The following is a 22,142-nucleotide window of genomic DNA, read 5'->3' as shown; positions in this document are numbered from 1 at the left end:
TTGAGCATGGGGTTAAATTGTTTGTTTAAATGTCAAGAATTAGCAAAACAGAAATTCATTCAAATGTGTCAGTTGATCAACTTATGGAAAATGGTGTAATCTTAATTGGCTTTACAAGCCAAAGCCCCTAAAGGCAAGAAAGGCTATGAGAAGCAGACAAATGGGGGTGAAATACAAAGAGAGAGAGTTGATAAGTGACTGAATTTTCAAAAAAGTTGCTGCAATGTGGAAAATCGAAAAGCGTTTCACAATTCATGACTGAAAAAACATAGAGAAGCATAAAATATAGAAGCAAACTGGATAAAACTTACTGTTCAAACAGTTGCTGAGACGTGGGATTACTTAATAAATGTTGAAAACACAAGAAAGAACCTACAGTATAAGCTGAGGACACAACAAACTACATAAGAAGCTTGCATTTAAAGGTTTAATAAATGTAAATTATGGACAGGGACAGGAAAATTATTACAGAAATAAGCTGAAGTTGAAAGCAAAAACTGTGTAAGGAATTAGCAGAAAACATGCGTATATTGCCTTTCTGAAAAATAGAGGAAGCAGGCAGAAGCAAGTGGCAGGAACATGGCTGATTATAAATTAGAAAAAGAAACCCAAATCAAGCTGAACTTCAAAGAAACTAGACCATGCATCTGATACTTCAAGGCTGTACTATTGTAGGTCTTTATTATCAGGAAGTCCTCAAACTGTAGTTAAATGTTGTTCCAAAATGCTGCAGTCAGAGTTTTGATGAAAATTAAAAAGATTTTTATACTACCTAGCTTTCCTTGATGACTTCCTTTTAAATCAAGAATTCTTCTTTTCAGCTGTATCATACAAGTAAATAGTTAAAAATCATAGATTGTGATTTCTAGATATTTTAGATTATGACTCTTAGAGTGGACATGCAGCTACGATGACAATTTCAGACCCCTGTGGGAGAACTTCTAAATTAGCAGGGTGTTCAAATACTTATTTTCCTCACTGTATATTTCATATGAAAGGATATTCTAGAGACCCTCTTTGGTGTGGGATTTAAATGACCTGATCAAAAAAAGCTTTTTTTACTTTATCTGGGATCAATTTAATCCTGTCCAAATTAAGTGACTGACTAATACATTTTATTAAAGAATCTGTTCCACTTTTCATCTCATCCGTATCACTGAACTATACTGCAGAGTGCAAACATTTGATTTATTTCCCTTCAAATATTGAGGATTTTTTTCAATTGGGGTATCAGTTCTCTGTGTAATTCCTTTAGAAAAGTAGCCCCTTTGAAAAAGAAAAACTTTAAAAATAGAAAGCCGGCTCCATGTTTTAATAAAGAGGGGCACACTTTAAAGCACAATGCTGGGAAACTGGAGAGAAAATGGTGATCATAATGCATAAAGGAACCCTACCCAGTCTGGAAAAACTGTCAACTGTTGTATAAAAATACAATATGTGAAGTAATAGCAGCATTTGTATCTTCATTAATAGAAAATTGTAATTTTTTTCTCTTTAACACGGTTGCCAAAATCACCGAGAGCCATAGCTCTGTTGAACCTCCATCGCACCTGCTCTTAGCAGTAATGATTTTATGACATTCTTTATAAGATTGATTCTATTAAAAGTAAGATCAATAGCACTCACTTTTGATCCAGTTGAACTTTCAGAGTTAGCAAAACTATTGTCTTCATTTAAGCCTTCAACTTGTATGTTAGATCCAGTTCCAATCAGGTTATTTATGGAAGTATTCCCTTTGATCTCCTCCTTCATTTACTTTGATTGATGTGACTAATCTATCCATTACAGGCATATGTACCAAAGGCCTTTCAGTTAACAGTAATTAAACATTGAGAAATCGTCTCTTGACCCAAATCACTTGGTGAATTATGGATGTATCTAATCTTCATTTATTTAAAATTCTTGAGAAAATTGTTTCTAATGAGGTATGTGAGCACTTACACCAAGATGAAGTTTCTGGTTTTAGAGCTTTTAGAGCTCATCATAGCACTGAAACAGCTCTGATGAAAGTCACTAGTGATATTCTCATGACCTCAGATAATGGATTTATCTGTACTTTCCTGTTATATCTGCATTTGACAGGGTTCCTACAACATAGGGCAAGTTAAATTCAAGACTTTTTTTTTGTCCCTTGAAATAAAACTTTAAGACCAACTTCACAATAAACATAGGAAAACCTGGCTGCGACAAATGTAACCTGATGCTTATTCTAACATTATTACTTTCTGGCCCGGTAGAAATGTTTGCAATTTTGAAAATTTTTCCTTATAGAAAGAAAGCTAAAAACACACCAATAACTAATAAATGGAATTCACAAACTTTGTTTTGATCCCTACTCAAAGTTCATAATAGCTGTTTTCACTGTAGGCGTACCACCAAACATTATCCGGAGATTTGGTGCTACTGGTACTTTTGTTTTTTTACATCAGAGATGCTGTAGAGGCCTGTCAGAGACATGCGTGGAACAGAACTGAGAAATAGCTGCTGCTTCTCTGTAACTTGATTTTGTTGCTTTGTTTTTCCACTCTTCACGTCTGACCCCACAGCTTTGATTCCCATCGTGCCAAGCTTGAATGACTTCTTGCTTAAAATATGCCATTCCTCATATACATTACCTGGTACTGTTTTTAGCCATGCAGAAAAGTCTTGGCTGGATAGCCAATTTTCATTGAATTTCCATTTCCCCGTGTTATTGGCGAATCACCCCATGGTCTGTTTGCAACATTATTTTTTTAGGTTCTGCTGTCAGGATGGAACTAATAATGGTTACAGCTAAGCTGATTGGTAAATTTCAAAATATCATGAATCATTTTAATTTTTGATATGAATTCCAAAAATAAAATCGTATTTATGACTTGGTAAACACTTTAAGAAATACAAGACTGATTTAAGACATTTTAATACCAATTAAGGCCTTATTTTTATATTTAAGTATTCAATGCCTTTTAAGACTAAGGATCCGTACGAACCATTTGATAGTCATATCCTTTTAGTTAGAAGGGACAAAAGGAGGATAAATGAGGATTTGTCCTACAGTTCTTTTCTCTCATCGAATTCTGAGAGAAAAGAACTGTATGACAAATCCTTGAAAGGGAGGAAGTAATGGAAAAAGTCAAGACAAGAGGAAGGATTTAAAAAGGCACATTTGGAACATGGGATAAGGAATAAGGTCTGACAATGCAAATCTTACGTTTTATGGACAGTCATTAAAAATCCACGCTTATGGATGGTAAAAGGAAGCTACAGAAAACAATAGTTTAGCTCTTCAAACAGGCTTTATTATATAAAAGAAATCCTTGATAAAACGCTTGCAGGTCAGAGGCAAGATGCAACTGTTCTGTGAAGAAGAGGGAGAGACACGTACACCACAACACAAAAAAAAAAAAGATACAATACATGAAGGAACAAATTTAGAAAACATGAGCTCAATAGTAGTGAAGCAAACTAACTTTCAGTTCAAACTAATCTACATCTGTGGTGGCAAAGAATAAATCTGGACTTACTGACGAACCAAGATATATGTAAAAAAAAAAAAAAAAAAAACTGTTAGGCAAACAATGCTGCAATATACATTTGCAAAAAAACAGACTTATCATTTTTACGATAAACAGGTTTTTTTCCAGACACTTCACATTTTAAATTTACCCAAATGGGGGGAAATTTTGTAGAATGTTTCCAACGAAAATGAACCGATACTCTGTGAGGACGCAGCTCTCAGTCGCTGACATCCATGTCCTCTTCGTGGTGATCATCAGCGCCATTAACCTTGGCCTGCTTCATCAGCCGGGCTGAGCCGTTTCCCTCCACCGACTGAGGAGACATAGCAGAGTCATCTGAATCCTTCCTTTCCTTTTCGCTGTCGTAACCTTGTTCTTCTTCATCGTAATCTCGGGTGATCTGTACATTAAAACCAAGGTTCTATCAATATTTCTATGCAAACTGACAAAAAAAGATGCTTCAGTTCTCAGGATTTAAAACAAACCTTAATATCTCCTTTGTCTACATCCGATTTTCTTTCACGCTCCCGTTCTTTGTCTTTACTTTTCTTCTTCTTACTGGTAGAGCGCTCCCTTTCCTCACGAACACGTTCTTTATCACTCCTGCGTTCCCTTTCTCTGTCCTTGTCCCTCTTTTTTTCCTTCTTGTGCCTGAACAAAGAAAACCCCAAATGATATATTGAAACCAGGAACATACCTTCATGGAATATTTCAGTAGAACAGGATACGTTCAAACAAGGTTGGTACAATGGCCTTTATTCAAAATAAGGGTGACAGGATATGGGGTTAAGAAAGAGAGGATGGGGAAGACATGCTGCAATGGCCAACGGGGCAGGAGCATGATGGTCGCATTAAGGACCGAGACCTCCATACAATGGTCATACACTGATACTGTACAATACTAATTAAAACTGAAAACCTTAAAACAGAAGTTCACCAACCTTCGAGGGGATGGAGAGGGAGAAACTCTTCTTTTTGGAGATTTCTTTGGAGAGCGGCTGGCGCTACGACTTCTCCTGTGTCTCCTGAGATTTGTTTCATATTTAAATAGGGTATACAGGATGGAAGAGACAGAACAAAAAAAAAAGTTTTAAGGATTTTTACCTATAAAAGCACATTTCTCAAGAAAACAGCAATTAAACATGATCCAGTTATCTTCTATTTCAGGGGAAACCAATTAAAAATCAGCGCGGTCCGTATAAAGAAAACCAACCAGTAAAGGTGCGGAGACATTTTTAATTATAATATGTTACTTTAAACAGAATTTAACACTTAAATAAAAAGATTTTTATGCATCGATGTTACACATTGAATAATAATAATAATAAAAAAAAACGGAAATTTTTCCATTTTAAAATCTGAAGTGTTTTTTAAGTATAGAACAACAATCTTTAAGTTTGGTATATAGACAATTTCCTGATTCACATATTTTATAAAACACCTGTACCGACTGCCATTTTCTTTCTTTTTTATGGCTAAATGAGAGAAGTGGGCTTTATGCTGCCCAGCAAGGCTTTAAACCTGGGTTTGAATGGCAACAAAGCCATTCTCAGCATATATCAAGGTGCTCATTTTGAGCCTGGATTGATATTTTTGATTATGTACATGGTGGAGAATCCTGCTTCACAGCAGTAGGTTGAGCCAAACATGCTCAAAATGTGAAGGGTCATCTTTGAGCACACCATTTCATTTTTCTTTCACCAGTTCACAGCAGTCCTCACTTTCTCTGCTTTAGTTTCTCATCATCTTCTCCTTCTATCCCATCACCTGGCTTGCCACAGGTTTGCCTGCTGTATCTAAAAGTAGCTAGCAGCAACCCTGACTGACAGCTCATTGGCTAATTTGTTTCACATGAAGCCTGGTCCCAGCACTCTGGACAGCTTTACCATGTTAACAGGAGAAGCGGCGCAAGTGAAGTTAGACCCTGTCATCGGACAACATGAGGTAATTCATAAATGTTTTAAATCAGGTTGGGTCCCGATCGCAGTCCGCTAATCCGTGACCTCTGTTCTATACTATCATACCAGTAAGTATGATGGTACGCAATGGTTGTAAAAATGAACAGAATGTTACAATTGAAAGCCAACCTTCCTATTGCTATGCACTAACAGATGGCTGACAAAAAAAAAAAGTTTCTGCACTGCTAAACAGTTAAAACTACCACAGAACACGGATTGAAGGTGTTTATGTTTCAGCTCATATTTGTGCATTAAAGTCAAATGTTATTAAAACATTGGATCAATAAGGAAAGTCAATATATGAACAGCTTACAACAAAATACACAGGATAATTTTATCTGGATTTAGTATCCCCAAGGCAAGGTTTATGTTTAAGCTAAACCCATTTCTCAGGATTCTCATATTGATCTGTCACTAGTTAAATCTATAACTTAGAACAGCAGAGAAAGCAGGTTAGGTACAGTGATGTTCTTTAATGACGATTGAATTTGTTAGAAAGCAAAGCTCTCTGTAAGCACACAGAGGCAAATATGGCACCTGATTTAGCAGCTTTTTTTCCCCTTCAGACCAAAATGAGAAACACAGAGCTCCATTCACTACCATTAGATTTAGAAGTAGTTTTAAATGCTTGTTAAGTAAACAGGGATTGGTTTAAGCTAAGATTTTGAAAAGTCTCATTAAAAATCACCATAAGACATGTTCTCTATGTTATCAGCACACTCTATTCTAACTAACTTTCAAACTATAAAGCAGTGAGCTTTTTAAGGAAACCTCTAATTCCCTGGTAGTAAACTAATCAGGCTGCACTCACCGGCTCACACTACGTGACCTTCTGGCTGTGCTGTAGCTTTTAGGAGGCGTCTTAGATCTCCTCCTCCCAACATCCTCCTTCTTTCTGTCTCTGCATAAATGATATACCCAGATCGTGAACATGTTCTCCAGTTGCTTGTGTCAGACAGCATGGTCAGGGTGAAGCCCATGCACCAGAAACCCACCTTGATCTGCTTCGAGTTCGCCTGCCCCTGTCTCTGGAGTGGGTGTGTCTCCTGCGTGGGCTTTTGGAGCGCCTCCTGCTTCTCGAGCTGGATCTACGTCTTGATCTGCTCCTGGTTCGCCTGCGACTGAAGATCACAAGGATTAACTTATTTGTCAAAACACAGGAAAGGCACATCAATGTCAGCCTTCACCATAAAAGCCTTACCTGTGTCTGGAACGAGACCTGGATCTCCTCCTTCTGGATCTGGATCGAGACCGCGAATGCTTCTTTTTACTCTCTTTATCTGCAGAGAAATCAAACAATATCCAACTTAGACTCCTCAAAATACACCAGAGATTATTTTACACATATTTATCATTTAGATATATGAAAGCCAGGCAACAAAAAAAGGTATTTAGGCACTTACGTCCAGGCTCAATAGCAGCAGAAATTAGTGATTGGGCCTCTCTGACCCTCTTCATGGCCTCTTCTATCTCCTTATTGGACGCATCCGCCTTCAGGCTTGCACTCAGGTTTAATCCAGCCGCCAAGGGGTTCAGTCTGACAAAAGAAAGAGTTTACTAATAATCACTGGAGCCACTCCTTTTTTTTTTTGAGAATGTTTGATATCTTTGCACACTTACTTTGGATCTGTCATCATCTTCAGCAACTGATCAGCTGCCTGTGAGATGACAGAAGATTGTATTTAAATCTTCTTTTTTTTTTTATATATATATATAGTTGCAGAAGAATGTGGCATGCACTCTCACCTGTGGGTTCATATTGGGCCCAGCGAATCCAAAAGCTGCCATTGGATCTATGGTGGGAGCACCAAAGGGGTTGGCTCCAAGCTAAAAAAAAAACCAAAGACAAAAAAAGTTTTCATAATAAATTCCAGCCTGTTACATATTTCCTATCCGTAACACACACAACCATTTATAGAAGTTGTATATGTGGGGCAGGAAATATCTCAATGATGCACTGAAAAGGGCAGTCCTTGCATGGTATTCAATAACGATATTATTTAAAGAAAAACACAAGGTAATGCATAATTGTGAAGGAAAATATTGCATGGTTTTCAAATTTTAACTAATTACTTGTCACGCTGACATTAATGCTGATGGTTGCCACACTATCAATAACTACCTAATGAAATGTTTAAATATGTAATTAATAATTGAAACTTATACAGACCCAGGTTAAATATATTGGTTTTGTTTCATGAACAGTGCAAGCCCTTTAATCATATTTGTGCCTAAAAATAGATTGATGCGAGTAGAAAAAAATACAGATTTCCCCCCTTTCATTTACATTTTGATCCTACAATAAGTCTGACTTAAATAAGATATCAACTTGTATTTTATTAAAAATAAAGAAAAAGTAACTTCCAAAAAGTCAAATGGTAAATTTCTATGTGGAAAATGCTTATGAAACTAGTTATGAGACATTACTGTTGCCTTACAGATTTCTAGCAGCGACACCTAATGCAGCACAATACTGTGTACACATTTACCTCCTTATTTACACAAAAGCTTTGTTCACACTGCAGCCTGAAGTGACCCAAATCCGATATTTTTCTCCCACATGCGACCTGGAACTGATCATTTCATGGCTGTCTGAACCTCACAGATCCGATTTTTTCCAATCCGACCGAGACTACTTGGCTATGTGGTCCCGATTCTGATCTTTTCTAGTGCGACCTGTGTCTGAACGGCCAGGTCGGGATTCATCCGACCTGAACTTCATTAATACCCGACAAAGGTCACTATTCTGCGTCTTGCTACGCAGAATCGGCAAGAAAAGCAAAAACCATGGAAGATGATGATGCTGAGAGCAGTATTTATGTTTAACTATATTAAAAAGATTGAGTTTTTTGGGTTGGGAAAAGATCACTAGATGCGCGCCGGCACTACCATCCATGCTTACTTCCGTAAACAGAGCACGCTGGCCTGTGACGTCATTGCGTCCTCCACTGCGCATGCGGGAAACTTGTATGACTGCAGTTCACACAGGAGAGCACATACAAGCCGCATACAGTTGGAAATATGAAAATCGGATTTCACAAAAAAATCGGAATTGAGCATCAAGGCCTGCAGTGTGAACGTAGCAACAAACAGAAGAGAAGCGTAGTGAAAACATGAACGCCACAGTATTAAGTTTGCAATCAGCTCACAGAGGCGTGTTGCAGTCCTGACAACAGATAGCAAGTTTTTTTTTCCCAAAAAGCTGAAAAACAAAACAAAAAAACTCCCCCCTGACAATGTTTACGTTATAGCACTTTTAGAAATACCCTGACTTTTAATGAGTGGGCTGCAGAAACTGTGTTTTAAATCACATTATTTCTTTGTTAATACATAAACATAAGAGAAGCGCTATGAAAAAGTGAACCCTGCGGCGGACTTCCATCATCTCACTGAGGTAGGTGAGCAAAGTGCAGCCTGTTTCTGCAGTCAGAGGGAAAAGAGAGACCCTCTGTTTCCCCACGGAACATGAGCCATACATGCCCAAAGCCTCCATTGAGCTCCCTGAATTAAGAAGAGGGATGTAAATAAAATGATTTGGGTTTTTTTAATCTGTTGCACTAAAATTTATTCTCCCTGCATTTAGTTCATACATGGTTTAATCCAGTGTGTGCCTCTGTTAATTGCCTTTCAGCTGAATTTGATAACATAAAATTGAACACTAGTGCTCCTGGTGAAAAAGGAAACTGAACATCACTGTCGGTTATGCCTTAAAACCCATGTATCCTTATTTATAATCAAGCATTTCACCGTAAATTAAATCCTCCAAAGTAACAGTAAGGTCTGTGGATGCATTGTGTGAAAACTGAAGGTGTGTGAAGACTTGTCAAATGTGGCGTAAAATCTCTGTGTGTGTTCATATAGTAATATTAAAGAGAGGATGACTTACAGCTGCATTTGGAATAGGATTCGGTGTCGGGAGAAGGCCTCCGCCTGGCAAAATCCCTGCAACAGCATTTGCTGGGGCCAAGAGGGACAAAGCCTTAGCCTCATCTGGAATAGATCCTACAGCAAAATAAAAAAACAGGCATTAGAAGAGAACCCCAACACGTTTGGAAAATTCATAAAAGACGTTCTGAAAAAGGAAAAAAAAAAAAAAAAAAAAAGAAGAAAAGTCTTCTCACTGCATTTCTTCAAATTAGGTTCAACAAAGTGGTCACTTACAGATCAGTGTTCCCTAATTCAAAAAGTAATCATTGCAGTGACTTAACTATTGCTGGAATAAATCACACTATTCCAATGAACACTGCCAAGAATATATCACCTGAATGTGTTTTTTAAGTCATGAACCAAACGTTAGCAAGCACATCGGCTTCTCCAGTTGGGTGTGCCCTCAATTTTCATTTAGATGCTTACTGAAACAAGCGACTCACGCTGGCGGCTTCGCTACTAAAAGCACACAGAGAAAAATCGAGATACACACAACAGAGAGAATTTTAAGGATTTGGCAGGAAAACTAAAAAAAAAAAAAGCTATCAGTGTCTACTTACCAAAAACACATTTCAGAGGATTAATTGGTAAGGCTAAATGATAAAATTCAGGGTAGGTAGCGTACCTGCAGTACATCATATGCTATGAAAATCCTTACCTCACACTGCATCACTTAACCACACCATGGCGGGGATGAGGTCTCAAATTATTTTTGCTACTATAATAAAACTTCTTTTTTAAATTAATTTTTTTTTTTTTTTTTACAGCTTTTAAGCTTTACATAAAATACACAACAGCTTTATTTTTTTACTTTTTAAATGGCGCAAAATCCAAAACACCTCATCATTTGTCTCAACCCATTCACAAATATCACATCACCTAAATTGGGACACAACAGGGAAAACATTTAAACAAAAGAACACACTGGAGAGAGAAATTGCTGCAGGACACAAAACTGTTGGATGGTATTTTCTGCAGGGTCTGGTATACAGGACTGGCTGAGCCAGGAAAAAGAACTGTAAAACACAACAACAAAACAAAAAAAGACCACTGTTAAAAGAGAATATTGCACCAGCATTGTCATGTGGGTTGGATATTTCAAACAATTATAACAAGGAGGAGTTTTATCAGCAGTGACAACAGGCATCCAGTAAATAAAAACAGTTACCCTTTTCGAAGTCCCACTTTAGCTCGCACTGAAAGAATAGTGTTATCTTAATCCACATTTATGTTAACACTGCCCTTTTCTATCAAACCAAACTAAAGCCATTTCAGGGACAACATTATAAGCATTTATGTATCTCCATTATAAAACAGAGCCACAGTGATGCTAAAGTATTTAGATCATGTAATTAGTATACCTCTTTCTGTACCATCTTATACATTTGCAATGGTTATCAATAAACTGAAGACGTGTACATAAAGAGGCTAGTGACTGGAATCTCAAAAATAAAATGTTGAGCTGCTGGCAAGAAAAATCAATAATCACGTTTTTTTTTTTGATCGGTGATCAAAGTATATATAAGCTCTAGGAGTTCTCGTCTCTGAGCCCGTTCACACTCTTTAGTGTGGAAGGTTTTAATAAAGATCAGACATTACAAGTTAAATTTTTCTGGCAGGGAAGTGCAGGTTTTTAAATACAATTTTACCCAGAAGTGTATTTGCTGTTCAGCCAGGCTAAACATCAGAGAACTTCACAGAAAGTGTTTCAACATTGTCAGGTATAAAAAAACTAATCAAAAAACAGAAAATAGGGGGGATTCCCTGTAGAATATATATCAAAATGGCAACCTAGTATGTTGGGCTAACATCGTTAATCAGGTTAATTATTGATACAAAATTTTAAACACAGTGGAAAAATGTCAACTATGCAAATCGTCTTGTTTTTTCGTTTGGTCTTTTGCTTTGTATTGTCAATGCTCTCGCACATGTGGTGTGCTACAGAGCTGATTTTAAATATTGTTAATTTAGATGGAAAGCCAATACATGGATTGACTAAAACTGATACTGGCACTACAAAAAAACAAGCCATAAATGCCCTTGCTGCATATCTAACACAAAAGGAACAATGTCTGGTTAGGGCCATTAAGCTGTGTACTCTGACACACTATTGATCCTTCAAGTTTTTAGAATACAGTGACCTTAACGGTATCATCTGCTTTGGTCACAGTGATTCTAAACATTTTTGTTAGTTATGTCATAATGAATACTGTTGACAAAAAGAGTGTAACTCCTTTTTATCAGTATCATGAATGGCCAAGCAGCACTTTAAAGAGGTTGAACACATTGCATTTTACGCAATGCTTTTATAAGAACGCATTTAAATCTGACCTTTACACTCTAAACCATTTTAAATAAGAAAGGAAGGAAAGAGAAAGTCCAGGCAGAGACAGAATAGAGGACAAAATAGAGGGGTTGGGCTTGAATGCTTGCTGGCCTTTGCAAATGTCTACAATTCCCTGTTGGCAGGCAGACGACCATCAACGAGGGGGCTGCTTTTGCCTTCTTCACTACAAAAACCACACACACAACACACACACATACACACACAAATAACAGAGAGAGGTTTAACAGCGAATAATCCAATATGGGGGGAAAAATGTACATATGGTGATGTGCTTATTCTACTTGGTTTCAGAACTCTGGAGTGTCTGCAGAGGCTGCTGCTGGGAAATGTTCAACTCCTTGAGTGTAAAGCAGATTTTGCTACATCATTGTTCTTACAAACGGCACCTGTTAACTTTAGACAGGGGAAAAAGAACAAAAAACTGATAAGCCAAAGATATAAACCCAACAAGGCAACTACAACTGCATTGTGGTGTTACCTCGGTCTATCCGAGGAAATAAAAGAAATCTGCTTTACACGCCATTTTACTAACCAGAAAACCTGCAGTTTCTGTTTCATTCAATCTGCCTTAAAATAGTATGGAAACAAAACAAGATAAGTTGAGGTGAGGAGATTGAGTCCATTTTACATGTTTACAACGTTACTCTTCACAAATGGTGACATTCACTCAAAAGGTGAACAAACAAACGAGCAGTGACGAGACAAACCTTCAGCAAACGGGACCACGATCAAAGCTCTATCCACAAACACTGTATTGGTGAGATGCTGAGACACTCCCACAGACTCTGGCTCCTGGAACTTCACAAAGCAGACTCGTGATGTCACTGGCATAGGAGAATCACTGTGAAGGAAACAAATTTTAATAGTTACATTGTTAAAAAAAAACAAAAAAAAAACATCAGAATTGTCACCTCTGGTTATCTGACAATTAAAATACAGTTTAAAAAAAAAAGTATAAATGGGTAATATCTTTATTTTCAATAGGGGAGTTGTGGCCTGGTGGTTAGGGCATAGAGCTTGGAATCCTGAGGTTGAGAGTTTGAAACCTACTCCCACAGACTGCCACCCCGGCTCCCTGAGCAAGACCCTTAAACCCACACTCCAGGCACCCCACTGCTCCCCAAGGGGGAGGGTTAAATGCAGAGTTAATTTCCCAAATGTGAGACCAATAAAGTTCATTTATCTTATTTAATATTTATAAGAGATATAATTTCCTCAAAATGATAAAAGCTATACATTCAATCTAAAAGTGTGTTTAAAATGTCATATAAGCAGACTTTAAAAGACAAATGTTTACCAGCATGGTTATATCTTTTAAGGGGATTTCTGCCTCGGATTTGGAGCAAAATTTTCCCAATTATAGATTTATTAAATTTGTTTAAAAAAATAAATAAATAAATAAACGTTTTTTCTGCAAAAAGATTTGCGGTTATATTTAGAGTTTTGTGGGCGCATCTGCAATGTTTATATTTTAAAAAGAGCGGTAACTTTCATACAATTGACGAATCGGTAACTAGCTTTAGCCGTGTGCTCTGGTTAGCATGGGGCCTGTATTTCCGTTACATAAAATGCAGCACGTTAGAGTTGCTACGGTAAAATTTGGAGTTCCTACAAACATGTACTTTTATTATCTTTGACACAAACGTGTAAATAGGATGTTAAACGACCAACTCACTCTGGTGGAAATAGCTTCAGTTCCTCGATGGTGCCCAGAAAACCAAACAACGTCCTCATTTGTTCCGACGTTGTGCTCGGCGACACATTGGTCACCTGAACCACCCGCGTCGTGTAACTCATTTTCGACACAAGTACCGTTTTTCAATAACAAAAAAATTATATCCACAAAGGTTAACCGACTGTAGCGCCTATTCGTTTCTCATTAAAAAGGTTTCTGCGATAATAACCAGCAGAGCAAATGTTAGACATCGACTAGAAGAAGAAACGTCTGCTGGTGGACACCGCAGCCATGTTGGATAATTCTTGAATTTACTGCGCATGCGTAGAAGGAGCGGCGTGCATTAACACCAGAAACGATAAACCAGCTCTACTTTATTCATTTTTGTTCCCTTTTGTATTTGCTTGTTACTTTTTTGTAAATTTGGGAAAACAATAAGTAACATCAATCGGCATACTAGCCTATCCAACGCCTGTTTGGACTATAGCAATATTACGTAATAGAAGAAAAATAATCGCCCCTATTGACCTACAGAGGGCGCCTTTCTTTTAAAGCGTTTCCATGAGTAATTGATTAACTTTTATATCTGGTTTTAATGACTGTTTCAATTTCTAATATAATATTTTATGACAATTGATCAAGGTTTAAAAGTTGATTTAATCTTTTTTGGGTGTCTCAGGTTTTGACTTTTAAGCCTACAGGTCCTTCTCAAAATATTAGCATTATTCATTATTGTCCATAATTTAATGATAAAGCTTGAACATTCATATATTTTAGATTCCTCACACATAATATGAAATATTTCTGGTCTTTTATTGTCTTAATATGAATGATTTTGGCATACAGCTCATGAAAACCCAAAATTCCTATCTCACAAAATTAGCATATTACATCCGACCAATTAAAGAAAATAAAAGTGTTTTTAATACAAAAAAGTCAACCTTTAAATAAGTATGTACAGTTATGCACTAAATACTTTGTTGGGAATCCAAGGAGGCAATCAGCCTGTGGCACTGCTGAGGTGTTATGGAGGCCCAGTATAGTTCGATAGCGGCCTTTAGCTCATCCACAGTGTTGGGTCTTGTGTCTCTCAACTTTCTCTTCACAATATCCCACAGATTCTCTATGGGGTTCAGGTCAGGAGAGTTGGTAGGCCAATTAAGCACAGTGATACCATGGTCAGTAAACCATTTACCAGTGGTTTTGGCACTATGAGCAGGTGCCAGGTATCCCCATAAAGCTTTTCAGCAGATGGAAGGATGAAGTGCTCCAAAATCTCCTTATAGCTAGCTGCATTGACCCTGCCCTTGATAAAACACAGTGAACCAAAACCAGCAGCTGACATGGCACCACAGACCATCACTGACTGTGGGTACTTGACACTGGACTTCTGGCATTTCCTTCTCCCCAGCCTTCCTCCAGACTCTGGCACATTGAGTTTCAAATGACATGCAAAATTTGCTTTAATCCGAAAAAAGTACTTTGGACTATTGAGCAACAGTTAACTGCTGCTTCTCTGTAGCCCAGGTAAGGCACCTCTGCTGCTGTTTCTGGTTCAAAACTGGCCTGACCCGGGTTAAGCAGCACCTGTAGCCCATTTCCTGCACACGCCTGTGCACGGTGGCTCTGGATGTTTCTACTCCAGGCTCAGTCCTCTGCTTCCGCAGGTCCCCTAAGGTCTGGAATCGGCCCTTCTCCACAATCTTCCTCAGGGTCCGGTCACCTCTTCTCGTTGTGCAGCGTTTTCTGTCACACTTCTTTCTTCTCACAGACTTCCCACTGAGGTGCCTTGATACAGCACTCTAGGACCAGCCTATTCATTCAGAAATATCTTTGTGTGTCATACCCTCTTGCTTGAGGGTGTCAATGATGGCCTTCTAGACAGCAGTCAGGTCGGCAGTCTTACCCATGATTGGGGTTTTGCGTGATGAACCAGGCTGGGAGTTTTAAAGGCCTCAGGAATCTTTTGCAGGTGCTTAGAGTTAATTTGTTGATTTAGATGATTAGGTGCATAGCTCGTTTAGAGACCTTTTTCATGATATGCTAATTTGTGAGATAGGAATTTTGGGTTTTCATGAGCTTTATGCCAAAATCATCCGTATTAAGACAATAAAAGACCTGAAATGTTTCAGATAGTGTGCAATGAATCTAAAATATATCAATGTTCATGTTTTATCATTACATTATGGAAAATAATGTACTTTATCACACAATATTTTGAGAAGGACCTGTATTCCTTAATTTGTCTGCTATGAAGTCAGACAGACATTTTGCATTTATAATACTTTAATGTAAATAGAAAGGGAAATTACCTGAGCTGAAAAGTGTGGAATCAATATTTGTTTTATCTATTTTTCTTTTATGGTAAAATCCAAAGCAACAAGTGGGCAAATCAGTAAATACACATGTATGCAATTTAATCTTAGTGTGTGAGGGCCTCAGGTTTTGTTTGATAATATAAAATCTCCATAAATACAGAGAAACCAGACTAATCAGAGGTAAAACAGTTTATGTTTAAGGTATAAAACCGTGTCCTTTGGCCATCTCACAGAGCAGTGTTCAATCAATTAAATTAAAAGTAGCAGCTTTTTCTTCCATTGGCACCTTCTTCTTCTCAGTTGTCTATATGAGCTGATGTAACGAGTACATTTCTCCACTGTGAGGTCAATAAAGTCAATCGATCAATTAATCAAATTGGTAAATAATTGCAAAGCTTCTCGTTTAAAACTACACTACACATTTTGATCTGATTTAGGAGTCTTACATAATTGAAGCAACCAAAAGATTTTAATTGTAACTTCAGATAAACTGCAGAGATACACATTTCAAATGAGTATAAAGAAATACATCAATTTTTTCTTAAAAAAACAAGCAAACTGCAGACACCGCGGTTTGAATCTATGCATGCTGGGTTCAAGAAACATGTGATGGTAGGGGCCCTTACCAGAAAAGACTAAAGTATAGTATGTATTGTATAACAAAATAATAATTAATTCATTATCCCTACAATGATGAAGGTGGTAACAAAGTATAGCTTCAGAGGGGTTTGGTATAAAGGATTACTAGGGAAGAAATGGGATAACTTCTGCTTGGCACTGAGGGTGAAAACAAATCTTGTAGGAGCAGCTTAGCTTTGGGTAGATTTGTCAAAACAAACCAATGTTGTTGCCCAGAATTTTTCACTTAAAAGGCATGTGAGCTATTATGCACAAACCACGTCACATCAGTGGCTCCGGTGAAACTTTGCTTTTTTTCTCATAGTGAGTTTTGTTCCCAGCAGGAACAATGCAGCCTCTGTTTCATGTCTAATCCCTAATGCTGGATTATTCTGCACAGAGGTCACATATTGCTAAATGGAACCAAAGAACAACTGTGCACGTTTTACCTTATTAGCACTATATCCTATATCCTTGCAAAGTACAATAAATCATTTTCATATATTTTTTTCTAGCATTTAATTCAAAAATTTGATCTACAATAAAAAGTCAGTGATAATAAAATATGTTTAGAAAATGAAAGCTGAAGTCTGAAAGCTTATATTTCCTAAACATGCAATAAGTGCTGTCAATGAGCAGAAGTTTTAGATGCTTATAATATATATATATAAATTATAAAACATCCACACTTTAAGTTGTATTGCTAAACAGTTCAAGTTGATGGAGTGCAAAGAAAATAATGTGTCTTTCAACATAAGCTCACACAGTTTTTCAGGTTGATGAGGAGAAATCACATGCACTATTGCCGCATTTTTTTCCAACCATTGTTTTCTGCAATACACATCCTTCTCAATAAATCCAGTTAGCCATCGTGGGGGATATTGACACAAAGGGATTTTTGTTCAAAGTATTCCATGATTGGTCAGGGGGAAGATTAACAAAGCGCCACAGCTATCGTGACGTTGAGCGGGCAAATAAATACCCAAAATCCACTGGGAGATCAGAGGCTTTCGGCTCAGAAGTCTTCAACAGTTTTGAAAACAGTTTGTGTGTTTCTACAGAAGACGGAAAACATGGTCAGCAGGTGAGTTTCTAAACTAAATGCTGTACCACCTAAACAGGGGCACCTCTTTTTTTTTTTTTTTTTTTTCATAAGAAAAAGTTGTTCTGTGCTTTCATATTTGAATATTTATTGTGTGGGACAAAACCTTAATATGCATTGCTACTCATTGTGTGAACTTCAGTTGAGTTTCTTGCTGTATTGTGTTTTTTTGTGCCATTAAACCATAACAGATTTGAACACCCAGCTGGTAGCTACAAGAAAATCTTTGAGACATGTGAGGAGCTTGCTGAACCACTGCCTGCAACAGTCACAGGTTTATTTTCATGTTTCATTCAAATATCAGTTCATCTTTCAGTATATGTTTTTAACCAACTGATTAAAAAACATTTCTTCTTAATACACAGGTAGGATTCCCTCCTTTCTGAAAGGGAGTCTTCTCCGTTTAGGACCTGGGCTCTTTGAGGTTGGAGATGAACCCTTCTATCACCTCTTTGATGGGCAGGCCCTTATGCACAAATTTGACTTCAAGAATGGCCAAGTCACTTACTACAGGAAGTAAGACTTTGGACCCAAAACCTTAGCCTTTTCATGTTCAGCATATTTGCAGCATTCACAATAATTAGAATCTATGTATGGAAATTGAAAAAGTGGATAATATAAATGTTGGTATGCAGCATTACTCTCTGAGACAAAACATCATTTTTTTTTTTGCATCAGTAAAGTATATTCCCTGCCAGTTTTTGTCTTTGAGTTTATTTTATATTTAAGCATTAGCTTAATCTTTATTTCATGCTTGTTTTACTTCTTGTGTCTGTCAGGTTTGTCCGAACAGATGCATACGTGAGAGCCATCACAGAAAAACGAGTGGTCATCACTGAGTTTGGAACATTTGCCTACCCAGATCCCTGCAAAAATATCTTCTCCAGGTTGGTTTCATATGCAGATGTTCTCTTTAGTCAATTCTAGAAGATGATTGTTGCATCACATTTATATCATAATAGGTGCTTTCACCTTTTTTTTTTCTTTTTTTTATTTGCAGGTTTTTTTCTTATTTTAAAGGAGTTGAGGTCACAGACAACTGTCTGGTCAATGTCTACCCTATTGGAGAGGATTTCTATGCTGTGACAGAAACTAACTACATCACTAAAGTGAACACGGATACATTGGAGACCCTGAAGAAGGTATCTTTGAGTGCAACTTATTCTTAAGCTGGTATAAGCTCAAAAATAATAATACAAAAAAAAAATATTTGAAAAAAAAATCCTATTCAAGTCAGTAAAAGATTGAAAATTAATTACAGTACTTTTCAGTTATGGATGAGTTGACAAAAGAAAGTAAGTTATGAAAGGATAACATTTTTGGTTTTATTCCATATCCAATTGTATTAAAGTTGTATAGTTTTACCATCCATCCATCCATCCATCCATCCATCCATCCATCCATCCATCCATCCATCCATCCATCCATCCATCCATCCATCCATCCATCCATACCTCAAGAAATATATGGATTTTAGATTTTATTTCACTCAGGGAGCTTGTAATTATTTTTTCCCATGTAGGTTGACATGTGCAACTACATAAACATCAATGGAATCACAGCTCACCCCCATATTGAGCCAGATGGCACTGTATATAACATTGGAAACTGCATGGGAAAAGGTGCAACACTGGCCTACAACATTGTGAGGATTCCTCCCACCCAGAAAGGTTTGGATCAGCACCCTTTTAAATGAACGTCAAATGTATTATTTTCATATAAAAATGGTTTAAAGTGCATTTTACAACTGTATTAACTTCTATTAATGAAACCGGGATGACAGAACGTGTTGTAGTAACTCTGGTTAATAGTCATAGCCTGAATTACGCTAAGAAGGGAGTTTCTTTTAGCCCCCTCCAAAGGATTCCCAGCTTAACACGATAGGGCGGCTCAGTGTCGCTATGATCCACAGGGTCTATGTTTTCTCAAACCTATGTTTAACCCAAAAGTTTATATGCCTGTTTTTCCTCAAGAGAATGGACAGATAATAATTTACCATGTGGTAGACTCCAATATCTGACTAAACTTACATGCTTTTCACATCCCGGGTCATAGAGCCAGGGCTGGCCCAACCATTATGGATTTTTAAAGTGAAACAAAGTGGATTGTATTTTACTGCACTTCAAAGCAATGATAGCTTTAACTCTGATGTCAACTTTCCTTCCTTAGATAAGTCGGACCCTATAGAAAAGTCCAAAGTCGTGGTGCAGTTTCCAAGTGCTGAGAGGTTCAAGCCGTCTTACGTGCACAGGTGGGTGAATTATTTATTTTCTCTTTTTTGCTCTTTGAGTTGTTTGTTCTCAACACTTTGTTTGTAAGATGCAGGTTCTTAAACTGTATTTTCCAAAACCACAGCTTTGGCATGTCAGATAACTACTTTGTCTTCGTTGAGACCCCAGTGAAGATAAACCTGCTGAAGTTCCTCAGTGCTTGGAGCATCCGAGGTTCCAACTACATGGACTGTTTCGAGTCCAATGAAAGCCAAGGAGTAAGAGTTAAAACTAAATAAAAACATACTGGCTCATCTTTTCTCCTCCAAATGGTTTCATCTATTTTAATGTTTCCTTCCCAGACCAATTTCCACATTGCCAAGAAAGACCCTGGAGAGTATATCGACCTTAAGTTTAAAGGAGCGGCAATTGGAATGTTCCACCACATCAACACCTACGAGGACCAAGGGTTCATTGTTGTTGACCTCTGTGCATGGAAAGGGTAATTACAATCAATTTCAAACTTTGCTTCACCTGAAGGTTGAAAGTGTTTTTGAAACTGGCATGTTCATACATGTCACTTATACCCTTTCATGTTTCCATTGTCTGTTGGTAAAATGACACTGGAAATACCTTTTGACTAACTTTTAGCCAATAAATACCAAATAAGCATGGCAAAACGAAATATTACTATCATAAATGTTCAACTTAAAAGTCAATATTGACCAAATTCTCTAGGGATCGTTTCGGTCATGTATCGGAGGAGCAGCTCTGTGCAAAAACAGATCTCTGTAAAGCCTGGTACTAGCAGCCTGTAAGCAGTAGCGGTCAGTGAGTGTAAATCTCCCTTTCATCTAGATTTGAATTTGTTTACAACTACCTGTGGCTGGCCAATCTGAGAGCCAATTGGGAGGAGGTAAAGAAAGCAGCCATGATGGCCCCACAGCCAGAGGTGCGGAGATATGTGATCCCTCTGGACGTTCACAAGGTGTGCCATCAGACAATCAAAAACCTGCCTGCAGTATGTAAAATACTAATAGTTGTTTAGTTCTCACCAACCATATTATGGACTTGATGTAGGAGGAGCAAGGGAAGAATCTTGTGAGTCTGCCCTACACCACAGCCACAGCAGTCATGCATGCTGATGGGATGATCTGGCTGGAACCTGAGGTGCTCTTCTCTGGACCTCGCCAAGGTGCCACTATATATTTTTTTCAGTACAGTCATATTGCAGATATTTCAGTGCTTCTTTATTTTCTTAAACTTCTTTGTTCTGGGGGGGTTAGCCTTTGAGTTTCCACAGATTAACTACCAAAGGTATGGAGGGAAGAACTATACATACGCCTATGGACTGGGACTCAACCATTTCATACCAGACAGGGTAAGAGATTAAAACATTAGAGCTGAGAACGAGTAACTTAAACAAGCCTTTATACTTGACTTTTTTCCTGATTTATGCTCAGATCTGCAAACTGAATGTAAAGACCAAGGAGACCTGGGTTTGGCAGGAGCCTGAATCTTATCCCTCAGAACCATTGTTTGTTCAGACTCCTGATGGGGTAGATGAAGATGATGGTAAGCCTGCAGAAAATAAATTAAATAACTATTTACATTATTATACTATACCGAGAGAAAATGTGTGGAGTGGTCTTGTTAAACAAATCTGGTATCTGGTGTCTTCACAGGAGTCCTCCTTACCATCGTGGCGGCGCCTGGTTCCCAGAGGCCAGCATATATGCTCATTCTGAACGCCAAGGATCTGTCTGAGATTGCGAGAGCAGAAGTGGAATGCTCCATTCCCGTCACCTTTCATGGGATGTATAAACAGTGACGTTCCTGTCCAGTTTTATAAAGTGCATAACAACAACGATGAGAATAAAATGCATCCCTATGCCAAAGGGATAGACAATAAACAATAAAATATTTTGAGAGAATAAAAATGAATGAATGAAAATTTGTTAATAAAGCCACATTATTATACATATGAAGATGTGTTAACAAAAGAGTTGTCTGTTTCTAAAACTAACTATTAAAAAAATTGCTTTTAGTAAATAACATTTTGGTGTTGAATTTCTAAACATCTAATACTGTAGAATATATGATGCTATTTACTTTTCAAACCAGCTAAAAAAGGGGTTATGTGGTGCATTGCTTGGCAGCTTTACTTGAGTGTTATAGCATTTTCCCACTTATAGGGCTCCTTGTACGCTATGCAAATGTCTAACCTATTTTCAGATTAATTCAGCCAACAGTTAGGTATGCCAAACATACGGCAGGAGCGAAAAAAATGAGCTTTAATATAATAGTTTTCTTCTAAAACAATTCATTATCAGTAAATCTATATCCATTTTCTTTTCATTGGAAATTTGCATTTTAGTACAAGCATTTTTTTGGTGCTTAGCTTAAGTATCTCTCTTGTATTACGCTTAAGGTATACACTTTAAATTCTTCATCTTAAACATTGAGTTAAAACCTTATAAAATCTGCTAA

At 37.5% G+C, this 22,142-nt stretch overlaps 2 protein-coding genes across 4 annotated transcripts; one reads left to right on the top strand and one right to left on the bottom strand.

Moving 5' to 3' along the window:
- Positions 1-3,256: 3,256 nt before the first annotated feature.
- LOC107090027 (serine/arginine-rich splicing factor 11-like) lies at positions 3,257-13,706 on the bottom strand. Of its 3 annotated transcripts, none has more exons than XM_015383166.1 (12): positions 13,405-13,706; positions 12,437-12,570; positions 9,342-9,457; positions 7,202-7,282; positions 7,076-7,113; positions 6,859-6,992; positions 6,657-6,735; positions 6,451-6,576; positions 6,267-6,356; positions 4,439-4,522; positions 3,983-4,148; positions 3,257-3,810 (listed from the first exon to the last, which is right to left on the bottom strand). In XM_015383166.1, the coding sequence occupies exons 1-12, from the start codon at positions 13,524-13,526 to the stop codon at positions 3,715-3,717; spliced, it is 1,266 nt and encodes a 421-aa protein (XP_015238652.1). In that variant the 5' UTR covers positions 13,527-13,706; the 3' UTR covers positions 3,257-3,714. The 3 variants fall into 3 exon arrangements, with proteins under 3 accessions (XP_015238652.1, XP_015238651.1, XP_015238653.1); XM_015383165.1 differs by having other exon boundaries at positions 3,257-3,897; positions 13,405-13,704; XM_015383167.1 differs by lacking the exon at positions 6,267-6,356 and having other exon boundaries at positions 3,257-3,897.
- A 3,625-nt stretch (positions 13,707-17,331) lies between these two features.
- rpe65 (retinal pigment epithelium-specific protein 65kDa) lies at positions 17,332-21,616 on the top strand. Its single transcript, XM_015383156.1, has 14 exons — positions 17,332-17,424; positions 17,634-17,716; positions 17,808-17,958; positions 18,222-18,329; positions 18,443-18,584; positions 18,965-19,112; positions 19,612-19,693; positions 19,798-19,930; positions 20,015-20,154; positions 20,511-20,640; positions 20,733-20,847; positions 20,939-21,033; positions 21,116-21,227; positions 21,338-21,616. The coding sequence occupies exons 1-14, from the start codon at positions 17,414-17,416 to the stop codon at positions 21,481-21,483; spliced, it is 1,596 nt and encodes a 531-aa protein (XP_015238642.1). The 5' UTR covers positions 17,332-17,413; the 3' UTR covers positions 21,484-21,616.
- The last annotated feature ends 526 nt before the right edge of the window (positions 21,617-22,142 follow it).

The sequence above is a fragment of the Cyprinodon variegatus genome, unplaced genomic scaffold (genome assembly GCF_000732505.1).
Source record: "Cyprinodon variegatus isolate N-32 unplaced genomic scaffold, C_variegatus-1.0 Scaffold277, whole genome shotgun sequence".
NCBI classification, from domain to species: domain Eukaryota; kingdom Metazoa; phylum Chordata; class Actinopteri; order Cyprinodontiformes; family Cyprinodontidae; genus Cyprinodon; species Cyprinodon variegatus.
This window is presented reverse-complemented; position numbering and strand designations above follow the sequence as displayed.

What these genes read in the sequence shown, in the direction of transcription:
- rpe65 (XM_015383156.1), top strand. An exon ending in GATTCCTCCCACCCAGAAAG is followed by an intron (nt 19,113 to 19,611) that starts GTTTGGATCAGC and finishes TTCCTTCCTTAG; the next exon opens with ATAAGTCGGACCCTATAGAA. An exon ending in ACCATTTCATACCAGACAGG is followed by an intron (nt 21,034 to 21,115) that starts GTAAGAGATTAA and finishes ATTTATGCTCAG; the next exon opens with ATCTGCAAACTGAATGTAAA.
- LOC107090027 (XM_015383165.1), bottom strand. Translation starts at nt 13,526, where the DNA reads ATGAGTTACACGACGCGGGTGGTTCAGGTGACCAATGTGTCGCCGAGC. An exon ending in ATCCTATTCCAAATGCAGCT is followed by an intron (nt 7,283 to 9,341) that starts GTAAGTCATCCT and finishes TTTTTTTTTTAG; the next exon opens with CTTGGAGCCAACCCCTTTGG. An exon ending in TAGACAAAGGAGATATTAAG is followed by an intron (nt 3,898 to 3,982) that starts GTTTGTTTTAAA and finishes TTTAATGTACAG; the next exon opens with ATCACCCGAGATTACGATGA.